This window comes from Coturnix japonica, chromosome 8, assembly GCF_054131305.1.
Source record: "Coturnix japonica strain WE chromosome 8, WE-NBRP24, whole genome shotgun sequence".
NCBI classification, from domain to species: Eukaryota; Metazoa; Chordata; class Aves; order Galliformes; family Phasianidae; genus Coturnix; species Coturnix japonica.
This window is the reverse complement of record NC_140670.1, coordinates 3695227-3710074: the sequence shown is the minus strand read 5'-3', so window position 1 is coordinate 3710074 and position 14848 is coordinate 3695227. Positions and strand designations below refer to the sequence as shown.

General features: G+C 40.1%; 1 protein-coding gene across 25 annotated transcripts in view; it reads left to right on the top strand.

The window, feature by feature from the left end:
• Positions 1–14848, top strand: part of PCDH15 (protocadherin related 15) — a 528749-nt gene that overhangs the window by 504047 nt on the left and 9854 nt on the right. For 23 of the 25 annotated variants that reach the window (XM_085554985.1, XM_085554984.1, XM_085554986.1 and 20 more), the window contains 3 exons: positions 1069–1287; positions 4110–4220; positions 14126–14147. In XM_085554985.1, the coding sequence (XP_085411111.1) occupies positions 1069–1287; positions 4110–4220; positions 14126–14147 (352 nt within the window). Of the gene's footprint in view, positions 1–1068; positions 1288–4109; positions 4221–8851; positions 11105–14125; positions 14148–14848 lie in introns of those variants that run through there. The other 2 variants (XM_085554983.1, XM_085554982.1) reach the window with 1 other exon arrangement.

Genomic DNA, 14848 nt, shown 5'->3' with positions numbered 1-14848 from the left:
ATGTACTTACAGTTCTGCTATAGCTCAGAGCCAGGTGGATCCTCTTCATCCTGATGGGGGTCCCTCTCTGTGAACTTTATGGCTGGAGTTTAAGGGAACTACTTGGCAGCTTATGAAATAGCCGGCCCTCATTTCCAATGTGATTCAAGAATTTTTGTTGTTCTTTGGAAATGGCAGTCTGCTGTGAAGAACTCCCAAAGCAAACTTTGTTAGTGAAGATACTGGTTTGGTTTGGTTTGGTTTGGTTTGGTTTGGTTTGTTAGTGGCAAATTTCAACTGGCAATTACCAGATCAGACAGATGTCTTCCACCACATTTGCTCTTTCATGGACTTTGCTAGCCTTGATAACTATGCTCTTCAAGCTCCTTTCCTAGGTGGTGCACTAAATCTGAAGTTAAACAGAAGACGAACATTGCTGTAGTTTGCAGGCAGTGACAAAACCTCCTGGTTAGCTAATCCCTGAGATTTAATCTTTGTGCCTGTAGGACTACTTCATACCAGATGTACCGATAGACGTACGAATATTGTTTTGTTCCTGCAATTACTAATTTTAGACAAGATTGTTCTGGTATTTGACCATTTGTATCTGGTCAAAAGGGAACAAAACGGATGGATCACTCGCCAAAAAAAAAAAAAAAAAAAAAAAAATTGCCCTAAGAAGCTGAGGGAAGTTCTTTCAAAATTAACTGCCTTTAGATTAGCATCAAGTTGAATTTGGGTCTTGAGGGATGTGAGCACGAGGGTTAGTTAATCCTCCGTAACAAAGCACTAATGAAAAAAGCACAAGGCAACCTTTACCGTGCTATTCTACGGCATGAATGACATTTTGCCCCTAGAAATGAGAATAAGCTTCAGCTCACCTCTCCTTTTCAGTGTTTAAACTGTGTTCTGGCTTTAAATACATTGGAGTTATTGCTGACAAAGAGATTATGGGGAATTACAAAGATTCTTAAGCACGTAAAGAAGAGGTATGTGCCTTATCAGAGCTGAGTTATTAGCCTAGCTACACAGTAACTCAAATACGGTTAATGACCTTGTCTCTCATAGTTTTCTGTTTTGGCACTGAAGGTTCCTCGATGGCAAACTGCTGGATATCAATAAAGAGTTTCAGCCGTACCTGGGACAGGGGGGACGCATCCTGGAGATCCGCACCCCGGACGTGGTAGCAAATGTCAAGAAGCAGGCACAAGCTGTGGGCTACACAGAAGGTGCATTACTGGCTCTGGCCGTCATTATCATCCTGTGCTGTATGCCAGCTATTTTAATAGTCATGGTCAGCTACAGACAGTAAGTACTCTTACTCCCTCTTGTGGTAGCAAAGTTGTAGTAAGGATGCTACATTTCTTAGCTGCAGCACTGAAAGATTTCCTTTATTACCAGTCTACATGCAGGAAGATATATTCAGCATCCCTTGTGTCACAGTAGTTGGTTAAGGCTTGGTGAGGGTTTGCATGGGAAGAAAAGGCACGGGAAGTGTCTTGCTGTACTTCTGAAGTTGTGGTCAGTATCTGTTTCAGAAGACACTGTGAAACGCAAAACCAAAAGCCAGGCATTTGAAATGCAAGTGTAGGTTTAGATTCCATGCCAAACAGACAGACAAGGAGTGCTGGCTCAGTAAGTGAATCCAGTATCAGATTGTGTAGCTCAGACAAAAGGAGAGGAGGACTTAACTGTGTTATTATTTAAATCCTAAAATATTCATGGTTGTGTTTTTTTTCCCAAGCTGTGTGCTTATTAATTGCAAACCCTTAATGAAGAATTGATTTTATGCCATTTTAGCACTATCCAAATCAACATAACCAGAAAGAACCTGCTTGATATTTCCATTAGTCCTTCACAGACATAGGGTTTTAAGTAATTGAGATAATAAGCTAATTAAAGGACTGAGATCACTAATGAGTTCATGTGAAATGGACAACTTCAGGTCCACTAAAATTTATTTAGCTTCTCATGAAATATTTCTTATTCCACATGCAAGCTCAAAGCAAAGGATGGTGGATCATTCCAAAATCAAAACATAAATAATTAGATGCATCTTCTCCAGAGATGAGCTGGATTAAGCTTTTGCATACATCAGTCTGTATCACCATGTCCTTCTCTCTCCATTTTAAAAGTGGTGAATGACCTCACTCCTCTCCTCTCCTCTCCTCTCCTCTCCTCTCCTCTCCTCTCCTCTCCTCTCCTCTCCTCTCCTCTCCTCTCCTCTCCTCTCCTCTCCTCTCCTCTCCTCTCCTCTCCTCTCCTCTCCTCTCCTCTCCTCTCCTTTCCTCTCCTCTCCTCTCCTCTCCTCTCTTCGTTCCTCTCCTCTCCTCACCTCACATCTCTTTGTTCCTCTCCTCTTTCTTTTCACCTTCCCTCCCCTCTCCCCTCCCCCCATGGGATGGCAGCATAACTCGGAACTGCTTTACATCTACCAAACTCGTATGTAAAATCTGCATCTGGTGAAATACTGCTGAAGCAGTTCAGTAATTTCTTTGTTACTGATTTTATTATCCAAGTTGCCTGTATTCTTAAGAGAGCTAATAGCAATATTTTTCCTCACCGCTGGTTGTTGAGGAGCTTTGAGGAATCTTTCTATCTTCATTTCATGAAAAACCACATTTTAATTGTCTAGAAGTCTGATTTGGAGCTGGATTTATAGCAGACCAACCTAACAGCACTATACTTTTATGAAAAGTATATCACTGAATAGGACAAATTAGGATATAAAGGCAATTTAGTGTTAGTAGATTCCATAAGCTAGCCTAAGCCATATGGTCATTAAAGCCTTTTCCTCCTTTATGAAAGGCACTTTGGTATTTTTCCTGATAACAGTCTGGCAGAGTAGATGCTCCGCTCTGCCACTGAGTTTGGAAATGATAGTGGGATAAAATAACTGTCACACTCATAGCACATGCAATGGAAATGATAAGATTTTGTCACCGTTAACACTTTTTATGTGCTATAGGTCCATTTTTCAGTGCTTACCAGACCAGCAATCATGTTAGCATACAGTGAATTCATTTTACTTACTAAATCTTGTAAAAATACTAGTTAAATTACATGAGTTATCTTCTATGTGGAAAATTACTGCTGTCAAACTGTGGCTCAGGGCCTACATTTATGGCTTTTGTAAACAAGCCTGAAACTCGTTATTCCTTGGTCTTAAATAGTGCCTTTGAAATAGACTATTCAGTGTGCCACCAGAATGTAGGCACATCAGTTATATAATATTCAAACAATGCTGCCTTCTAAATAGAAACTAAAAACAATGCTCCTTTCCTACTGAAGACATTTTCTGTCACGTGTAAAAGTGAGAAAGAGTTATAAAAACTCAACCCCAGTAGTCTACCTGATGAAGGAATACCACAGTATCCTCTTTTCTGTCTGTGTGCATGGAAAGGATTTGGTTTCTGTAAGCCCAAAGCAGTTCTCCCCGCTGTAATTCATGCTTATGCTGACTGCAGAATTGCTCCAAGAGTATTGCAAATAGCAGCTAAACACTGTTCAGCTCTGGAAATTATGGTTCTTTAAACATGTCATTAATTCTCTAATTTTATGTATGGAATAATTAAGTAGCATCTAGTTTATCACTCCGATTAGTTTCACTGTGTAGGACAATTGCTTGCAAACGGAATTAATTTAACCTTCCATTTTCTCTCTTCATCTTTTTCTTGCATAACAAAACAGATTCAAAGAGTAAGTATTTATTTCCTGCTTTGTGTCTAATAGTTTGAATAGGAATGCTGACAGCTTGCCAATCTTAGTTTTTGAGAAAGGTGTCTTGAATTCAGTGCAACTCGCTTCCTTCACTCCGGTTTTGTCCTGACCATCACGTGTGGTAGGGTGTTTCAGGGCTATTTGTGAGGCTACGCACCGTGTTTTATTAATGCATGCTAACACAGTAAATAATACTGTCATCCACGATATAACCTGTTTCCCACTGAGGACAAAAAAAGGGTTTCCCTGTGTAGTATTCCTCAAACAAGTAAGTGCACATCAGACTGGAGTGCAAATGAGAAAGCATGGGCTTCTTTTTCTAGATATATCTAGAAAAATTCTCAGCTTCTGTTAGGTTTCAGAGTGCTTCTAATGAGTCTGTTTCTCCACCCCTACCCGGCTTACCAAAGGCGACAGGCTGAGTGTGCTAAGACTGCAAGAATCCAGATGGCCCTACCAGCAGGCAAACCAGCAAGCACTGCTGCCAATAACCTCTATGAAGAGCTTGGTGACAGCACCATGTAAGTACTCCTTGCCATACATCAACATGGTAATGACCGAAGCCATGATTCACTTCACAGACATATTGCTTGGAGGAATCTTTCCTTTGTGAAGGGATGCTTTTCCAGCTGCTTGGGGTTCTCACACATCTGGTAAAATGAATAGAAGGACTCAGTAAGGAGACTGAGGAAAAAAAATAAACCTGCTAATAGGGATTTCTCTTAGCTCACAGGGGAATTTCTAACAGGTATTAATTTGGCAAGAAGTGAAGCATAACCAGGCGTGGTTTTTTTTTGAGAGCAGCTGCCATTGCTGTCAGGGTGAGCCTGGATGGCTTCTTCATAGAAACCCATGCCAACCTTTTCCAATGGTGCTGAGTAAGCACATCAAGTAAAATTGCTGCTCCAAAAAACCCCATTTGCTGTAGTATAAAATATCCTATTTGGTAAAGCTTTTTATTTTCTTGCTATTTTGTTTTAACATCGAAACCATTTGAAACTGAAATACAAAGGAACTATCAGTGTAGAGGAACCGCTGGCAGTGCAGTGGATGCATCTTTTACCTATTACATGCTCATAATACGGTGATATTGCAGAGATGCCTACCTTTTCATGCTTCTGTAAATCTTAAGTTTATGGACTCCAACAGCAATTTAACTTTCAGTATGGAAATATTACAGTGGAGAAGAGCCAATTAATATTTGTATTATCATAAAGGAGTATTGCTGATAACCTCGCTGCTCTTATTCATCTGTGTTTATGTTATAAAAACAAAAATCACTGAAGAGCATAGCAATAATGTTTGAAGGCAGAGAGATGGAGCTACTGGTTGAAGTGAAGACTGCCAGCTTCTGTATTTTCTGTCATAATTTGTTTAGCTCCAAGTGTTGAAATGATAAAGGTGCTGTGATTGATTTGATTGAATGTTAAGGAGGTGTGACGAGGCATATAACTGCTGCTTGAACTCTTAGTCATCTGAAAGCAGTCTCTCAGTTTGAAATGAGCTTTTGCTTCTTGTTTGTTTTTTTTTTTTTTTTCCTGAGCTTGAGCTTTTATACATGGAGACAGAAACTATACTAGAAGCAAGAACTGCTTCTCATAAATGCTGGATTCCCTCTTTACACCTTTTGCCTCTGTGAAATGTTATGGCTTGAGCAGAAAGGGAGCAAATAATCTCATATCTGAAAGTGAGAACTTCTGGTTGTGAACCAAATAAGATCACATCTGTACACTTAAATATGCTGTGAAATAGAGAATAGAATTCCTGTTTCTTTTGTGTTTACTAAACACGTGCTGAAACTAATGAGTGAGTTCTGCTTGTTTCAACAGCAGCAATAAAACGCTGATAATCAGCAGGGACTGGATGTCCCAATGGTTGGTTGTCTCTGCTTTTTGTTTGCCTTCTGCTAAGCCCCAACCAAGCCTCATTGTGCTGGGTTATTTTACCTGCAGAGATCATCTTGTGTTTCAGTACTGAAACACACACGTGTCAATTTATAGATATGCAGCATTGATTTTGAGACTTAGAAATAGTTTTCATAGCACTGAAGTAAGATGGTGTATTTGGAATCCCTTCTTCCTGATGGCTTTGCATACAGCTGTTATCCATTACGTTGAGGAACTGATCAAACACCTGCTAATAAAAATCTTTTATAATTAAGTAAACGCTCTTAGGAGTTTAAAGAAGTCAGTAATACAATACAAACAAGAATGATTTTATTTATTTATTGCTGACAGTTATTTGGTTTTAAGGCACATATAGGTATAACCTAGGAAATTATTCCTTAGGGAGTATCTTTAATTAACTTTTTACTTGAATTTTGGTAAAATCTGTCTTGCCTTCAGTTGTCTTCAGAGTCATCCTTCATTTGCAGCAGTGCCTTGTGTCTTGTTTTCTTAATTTGGTGTTTATAGCAAATGAAATGGAACCAAGCTCATTAGTTTTAAATCTGCCTTGTCTCATAATTTTCGTTTTCCTCTGTCTGGACACATAGGCATCAGTAAGTAAGCTCATTTCATTGTCTTAATATTCATAGCTACTAGAAATGCTAGTTTTCCTTTCCTTACTTCCCATAAAACCTTGCAGTCCGAAACTCATTTTTTATTTGTCCATTGATCAAGTACAGGAAAGACATTTACTGTGAAGTTCCAATACCTGTGTGCCTCTTCATCCCTTTCGTAGGAAGTAGGGGTGAAATATGATTGCTGAACTTGAAAGGTATTATTTCTAAAGCCAAACAGTCACGCCAGCTTAAATAAATAAAGTCCGGAGTGCGTGCACAAAGATTTGCTCTCACTTCATGGACTTAAGATGTAATTGGATGCAAGCAAAATCTTTTAGTCTGATGTTTGTAATTCCTCACAAGGTGTGTGCTTGTCTTTCAATTTACGGAGATAAGCATTCTGGTGAGCTGATGTTTTCATTGATTAAAATACCTGTACATAAACAGAAGGTGATTTCAGGATAATCTCATAAGTGAGAAGGCTCAGGTGAAGCGAGGAAGGAGCTGAGAAGCTTTTGAAATAATCCGTTCCAGTAGCATAAAGGTTATGTCATCCTGCATGAGCTTTCTACTGGAGGGCTTCCTTCAAGTTCAGAATCGTTTATTTCACTCATCTCTGAATAGATGGAGGATGCTTGACCAATCTCACAGCACGCTGTTTGAGAATGAAGAATTAGCTTATTATTAGCATGAAATCAATTATTTTTCATCCAGCTGTACACTTGAACAGCTATCTACAGTTTATGATTATATTCTGTCCAAAGGCAGAATGATTTTTGGAGAATTGCGGTGCTTGGGGAAAAGTTTGTGCTATGCACTAGTATAACTCTCCATGGTTTTGCTGGGTGCTGTTCATTTACAATGAATGGAAGAAGTGAGCCCCTCCCTCAGGTATCTTCCTAATGGGACAATCTGACCAAGAGGTCTAATAATAACCTCTTCTTCCAACATTCATGCAGAAATGGAAAGTGTTGTAACTTTTCCATTACACATTCTTTTCAGAGGTTAACAGAATACAACCCAAATCTTAGTGAATGTGGGGCTTTTTAACTCCAGTTCTGTTGAGACAGCTCAGAGTCCCTAAAAAAATAGTTTCAGTGGTATTTTGAATGGCTTTTTTTGTGGGTATCATTAGTCTCATGATATACTTTAGCCACAGTTACTTAAGAAAAGGTGAAGGTTTTTCACTGTGGCATTGAACAACACAAGGAGTAACAGCAAAGCATCTTACCTAATGGCAAAAGTAGTGAAGCTGCAAACAGATTCTACACAGGCGGTAAGGTAATCTTTACACCCACTCAGCCACCGTGTCCCCTTACACTGTCATATTTTCCCCACTGTCTGTCCTGAAGATACATTTAGAATTTCCCAGAGAGCTTATAGAGTAGGCGTCCTTTGTAAGACCATTTTCTTACTTCCCTATGCTAGATAGGGATCTGTTTGGTTACAATTAATCTTTATATGGTAGCAATGGAAACACATTTTGAGTCACTTTGACAAGGGGAATCATCTGTTAGGCAGTACACGGGTTTCATTTTATCTGGAGCTGGCCAGTGTCTTCAGTTTTTCACACATCAAGGGGAAATAAGTTTATATTCAGCCCCAGGTACGGGTTACTTAAAGCAGGCCTCTGAGGGCACTCTTTTCTAGCGGACAAACTGAGGATGCTGATATTGATATACTGCTCATCTTAAAACTTGCTCATAAGTTTGTGGTATTGGAAGTATTTGGGGAAGGTAGGTTAAAGAGGCACTCCAGGGTGCTAGACAGGTTCTGGGAAACAGTGAGGCATTGTACTTTTGGAGTGGAAATTAAATGTAGTCAAATTACAGGAGTTTTTCACATGGATTAACACGGTGCAGAGATGAAATTTATACATATACTGATACCTCTGCATCAATACAGGTATTGTGAAAACAAGACTGAATGCTTGTCCTGACAATTCTTTAAAAATCAGTCTCAGAAGAATGGTCAGGAGTGCAGCACATATATATGCTGACTGGCTCCAGCTCCTTTTGGCTTACACCTTACAGCTCTGAGCTTCGGTTGAGCCTGGGGGTACTTCTGACTTCTCCTGTGGCCACGGTTTCAGGCTCATGTTGGCTTGGAGGACAGTTCTAATTCTGTGAATGACCTATAGGCACTCTTTAAAAGATAGCTCAGGCACACTTACAGACCGCTTAATCATACACATTTCTATACAATAGCAAAGGGGTGACACGCAATATTATAGAATAGGCTTACCTTAAAAATTCCCTTGAATATACTCTGTTGGCTGTGTGCTGTATGGCACAGTGACACTGCCATGTCAGTGGTGGAAACAAATGTGCTCATAGAGCAACTGCATAGAAATACCAGGTTGCACTGATGATTTGCATCACCGTACAGACAGGGTACAATACTGACCTTGATACTTCCAAAATCTAAGATTTTAATAACTCCTCCACTGCAAGTCCTTCCTCCCAAATGAAGATGTGAAAAGTAAATGTCTTGCCCAGTAGTCTAGTATTTCTTTTCTGTTGTATAGCTGTAGTTTGCTGGAAGTAATGTTATGGCTGTGATTCATATAATAAGTTATTTTTTTCTCTCTCATAAAAATCTGTGTCCATGCATGTTTCCTTACATGTGATTATCTTCTTTTCTTTCAAGTCTTTTTCTTCTCTACCATTTCCAACAAAGCAGGGGAAAAAAGTCAGTCTTAGAAGAAGGAGATCGGCAGAGAGTTATAAGCAGCTTTGCTTCCCGTGCTATTGAGGCTCACAAGCAATCTAATATCAATGGATCATTGAACAATAACCTCCCCAAATCTTCAAGTAACATTACTTTCTTATCTGATGAGAATCCACTAACTACTCAAAACCCATTGTATGTGGAAGGTGTCACTCAGAGTCCTGCTGCTGCTGGGTTACTGCGAAAAAGAAGCGATGCCCTAGATACTCTTTCTCCTATGCAGTTAGTCTTGAGAGATGCCTCTTTGGGAGGCAGTCACCGTGCGTGGACAGTACCAGCTCACGTTACTAAGAGACACGCACCTGGTTCTCTGAGCAGGCCGGTTATCATGGACCCCATTCAATGGCAACAGGAAAGACTCAAAGCAGAGAATGAAGGAACTGAAAATGGGCACAGCGGAGCTGATATTAGCAGTCCGCTATTTCAAAAAATAAGTGGCCCAACGTTAACTGTAAAAGAGAAGGCGAGACAATTTGAGCAGCAGGCTTTGCAGGAAATGAAGCAAGTGAAGTCTCCCGATGTCAAATCCACCCGTTCGCCAACACACAGCATCTGTTTGCAAGAAAGAGATAATGTGCTAGAGCAATCTCCCAAAAGTGCGGTTGCTTCTCCTTGCCTTCGCTCTTCTCCTCTGTCCTCTCCAACACCTTGTGAAGTAGTTGAGCCGGAGCACTCTGCGGTTCCCTCTGTAATCATCACTCACCATGACTGTCCTGAAGAACTTTCTCCTCCGCCAACTCGCAAGCCAACTCCTCCATCTTTTAGGATAAAGAAACCCATTTGCCAAAGTTTCCTAGCTCCTCAAACCAAAGGAGAAGTTACAGAAAACATTCCAGACCCACCTAAAACTCCCCCACCCCCTCCTCCTCTACTGCCTCCTCCGCCTCCATCTCCTCCTCTTTTGCCACCCCATCCTCCAACTCTGCCCCCTGCTTCTATTCCTTCTTCTTCATCTCTTCCTAGTGCCCAACGCCTTTCCCCTGCAATGCATTCAAAATCCCCTGCCAGACAGCCAGCTGTCCCATCACCGGCCACAGTGCCAGAGCCGCCTCCCCGTAGGGAGCTGAAAGGTATTCTTAAAAACATTCAGAACTTAGCAGCGATTGAAAAGTCTGTGGCCAACATGTACAGCCAAATAGACAAAAACCATGTTCTGCCCAAGCACGTTTCTAAGCTCAAACCAGTCGCAACGCCAGAGCTGCCGACTCCCGAGGCTGCAGCTGAAGGCAACCAGCAGAACGGCAACTTGAGCTGTGTTGTGGAGGAGCTTGAGAAACGCTTTCCATCTCAGTCGACAGCACTGTAATGTTTTCAGTTCAGTGTTCTCTGCATGTAACGTTTTGAGCGCAAGGACTCTAATGCAGCACGTGGTATCTGCCACAGACTCTAGAAATGCAGAATTTTTCTGTTTCCCTGCTGTCTATTACTACTCCCTACCTAATCCTGAAATTGAAAGACTTGGTCTTACCTGTTGACTCAGAAATTTGTAATGTGTCATTTTACACGTTGTTTTCTCAGCACTGCATCAATGATGTTGTTTCTTAAGTCTGTTTACCTAAAAGCCTCGGGGAGAGCTGTCCATCTGTTCAGAAGGTCCAGCCAAAGGTGGCAGAGGGCTTGATAACTGCTATACATTAAGCTGCCCTCGCTGTGGGTCATACCAGTAAGCAGAGTGATTTTCCTGTAGCAGTAATGGGAATTCCTTGCTTTGCACATAAGATGAACTATTTGGGAGGAGTATAATAGTCAAATACTGGACTTCAAAGAAAGCGAGTACCGGTAGCAAGTGGGCTCAGCGATAGTGAGACCGAGTTGTTACAGTAATACATCTTTGTATTCCATGGGAGATGGCACAGTGCTCTGCTATGCTGGCATGCTTTCTTTTAGCTCAGATTTGCATTTCCCAAGTCTGAAGAAGGGTATTCTGTTGACCTGTCACTAAACTCAGCTGTTTCCTTTGTGTCACTTGCATCATGCCTTCCATTGCATTTTTTTACATTGTAACTGCATGTTTAATGTTTTTATTTTGTAAATGATTTCATGTACAGAGAGTTGTTTTTATTTTGCATGTTCATGTTGTTGACGTCTCTTTTTAACTTTCACGCTGCGAACTTCACAGCTAAGACAACTTGCTCTTCTTAAAACGTAATAAAGTCACTCTAATTAGTGTCACCAAGTGAAGATTTCTCAAGTACTTGCAAAAAGTCCTGTAATTTACTTACTGTCTTTTTTGCTCACAGTCATCTAGTAACACTTTTACATTAAATTTGTGAATTTTACTAAATTAGCTTGTCCTTTGAAACACATGGTAAGTAAAAGTAATTCAGGCATTTAAATGAATGTTAGGTTGGTTCAACTTGTGAGTTTCATTTCCTTCTTTGCCAAAGTGGATCACAGTGGATCAACTCTTACATCACTGATCCGCATTTAAGTATCCATCTCCTACTTCACATCCTTAATGGATACCTTTGTGATGCTCATCTCATCAACTACTGAAGCAGTGGATAAATGCAGCCTAGTTTTGCAGTGCGCAGTGTCACGCAGTAGATCCGCAGATGTTTATTAATTCAGAAGGTAAACTTCAAGGATTTTATTCCGCTACAATTATTTGTGGCATTCCTTAGGCAGAAAGGTCGGACATCACACCAAAGCTCCTCTTTAAATGTTTGTTTTCATCCATTCAGTCTTAGAAGAGCCTGCTGGGGTCACTGTAATCTGCTCTTCACTAATGAGGAACACCTACTTTCTCTCATTCTTGAAGCCCTTATTAATTTGAAGAGTTTATGAAACCTAATTTATTTTTGTCTGCAATTGAAGCAACCGTGGTTCTCCTGCTGATTTCTTGAATAGCCTTTATTGAATGAAAAATAAATAAAATATATATAATTATATTAGACTGGGAAAGAAATGATACCAACAGCTTGTACTTTAACCCATGCCAGGGAAGTTCCATCCCATAGTCTGAACGCTGCTGCTGTTCTGCTGCACTATGAGTTGCTATGGACAGTATGCTACTTGACAAAAAGTTGACCATATATAAGCTTATTGACCCCTCCTTGAGATGTCAGATTTGGTTAATCACAGACAGTTGTGATCCTTGACAGAACTCTGGTCCTTCTATCAACAGTATGGCTGGGGAGAGTTCCAAGCAGGGACAGAGGTTGCTTCTGCAGAGAACTCTTCTTCCCTTCTTCTTCCCTTTGAACTGTTTGTACATCTGAAATCAAACAGTAACGTTAATGCTTACCTCCCTTTCAGATTCATCTTCTCTTCATGTTCAAGTTATGAACTGTGGGAAACCTCCATTTTAAAACTCAGAGCAAATTGATAAGCACTTGCTTCCACTGATTAGTAGCTGCAGTATTGGAGTTTTATGATTATTTCTTAAAGGTGAAAATAGATAAAAAGTATGAAATGGCAGAAGCATGGTGGGATGTCAGTAATTGGGGAAATTGTTGCTTTAGGCAAACCACAGTTCCATTAACACAGCGCAGCGTTGCAGCGCAATGCGTTAGCAGCGCAGTCCTATGAAAGGCTGCCACCTTTCTACATGTAAATCCACTCCTGTTTCATCTCTCTCATTAAATCCCATGGATGCGCAGTAGCTGGTGTGTTGGTGTTGGTACACAACATCACAGGTGTAGCATTCTTGCTTTCTCTCAGACTGACTGCCATGAAGTCTTGACTGCTCATGTTTATCCAGAAGCAATTCCTCCCTCAGTGGAGGGGCACTGTAAGTTCCTTCCTGGAAACAAATGATGTCATTCTGACATTTGCTTTTTAGTCAGTGTAGTTCCTTGTGCTGTATTGAGTAAACGGACTTTTTTTTTTCTTTTTTTTTTTTTTCCTAATCCTGGACACAAGAAATTATAAATAAGTGAAATGTCAGCAATTCTGTGATGATAATTCAAAGAAAGTTAAATTACAACTGAATTATAAATCCTTATATTAAAACTTTAATCTGCAATATAGTGACTACTCGAGAGCAATTAAGATGAATAGGTTTGTTTACCCCCTGTGCAACACAAAACCTTTTTCTGGAGATTGCTGTAGGTGATATGAAAGCTAAATACAGTGTCGCTCAAGCGGGCTTTGAGAAGTCACATCTCATCTTGTGATCTTCATTGCGGTTGTTCTTCAGTTTCATATCATATGGGCGACAACGTTAATTTAATGCTGATAATAAATTCCATGTGTTGAATATTAATAGGAAACTTTAGAGATAACAGTAAAGAATAATAAGGATTCATACTCTGTTCTTTTTCATTTGCTTAAGTGTAATTAATGGATTCCCCAAGACTGTTGCCTGTGCAGTATGTTAAGTTCAGCAAACTTTTGAACATTCATTCTTCCCTTCTTAAAAATGATAATAATTTAAAACAACAACAATGATACAAAGGCTTAAATTGCCATTTGTCATTCTTAATCATTTTAATTTTCTGGCTCAAAATGTGAAGATACAGACCTCGATAGATATGAGTGCATTTGTCATGCAGATGAATGGCGGCAAGAAAATGAACTCAAATGAGCAAAGAAATTTCCAGAGATCAACAGCATAAAGCCAGTGGCGCAATAATCATAGATAGCACAAATAATACCACTCACCCCCCCGCTGAGCAAGTGTTAGGAAATGTGTAATTATTATAATAACATAGTTAAATTACTAATAGAAGCTTCAGGCCAATTTCTGTACTGTAGATAAGTCCAGAAGTAGAAGAGGAACTGTTTCACTGCTTAAAAAAGGTATGTGAAAGGACAGTCTCTTTGTAGATGGTCTTTCTAGGATTCAAAGACAACAGGGAAGGTGACTTGGCAGGATATCTTCTGAGAACAGAAGGAAATCAAAGCCTTTGCTTGTTGAACCTTTATTTACTCAGCTCCCCTTTGCTGTGTTGCACCAGGTGCACTGGCTCTCTGACTTTTGGGGATTAGGGATTTCTTCTCATTCATTTGCAATCTAAAGCAAGAAAAGATCCCAAAGATTCACCAGCCTTCCTCCTGCAACATGTTGTATGTACAGAGCGAATCTCAAGACAGACATATTTTGTATTGCAGATATGCATTTATTTTCTTGCTAGTAATATTTCTAATCACATTATCGTTTCACCTCTCTCAGAAGGAATGCCAGTATGCATCTCTGTATAGTCAAACAGAAGTATACTAATGTGGTTTTTTTCTTTTTCTGATCTCAAGGCGAGGATATGCACAGCAAGAGGTAAGGCTGTTCCGTGCTTACATTTAAATTACCGATTTTATCAGCAGACTTTTCCCATACAGCCTGTGTTGTGAAGCAGTGGATGTTTTAGAGGCCAAATTAGTTCATAAAGACTGGATGCATTCAGGAAGCGTAGATGCACTGGTGGCTGGTAAACTCTGTGGCACAAACATAACCTCCAGGATGGAGGATTGCTGCTTGACAGACTGCCAAAACGTTTCCTAGGGAATTGCCTCCATTGCTTTTCATGTTTTAGAGCAGCAGGTTGAATCATCTGCTGCAGCCCACTGCATGGGTTCAGCATGGGCCTTTTCTGCAACCCAGTGCAGTCTGTCCTTACAGCATCTTCTTTTTTTTCATAGAAATCATAGAATCATAGAATCACCCACATTGGAAAAGACCTCCAGGATCATGCAGTGCAGCCACCCATCTACCACCAATATTTCCCCACATAGAATCATTTTTCTAGCGATTAATAACATGGAGAATTTCCTAAATGAACTCGTTCAGTAAGTCCTCCAAAGCACATTCCCATCCTGATGGTTGATATTTACTGATGAGCACTGATTAATTTTAGGATGTGCCTCTGGAGTCTGCAGCTCCTTATTTAGATTTACAAACGGCAGATTTGTTCTGTTGTACTGTGATTTGTCTTCCCTTTGCAAAGCTGATTTGTATCTCTTAATTCAGATACAGATCTT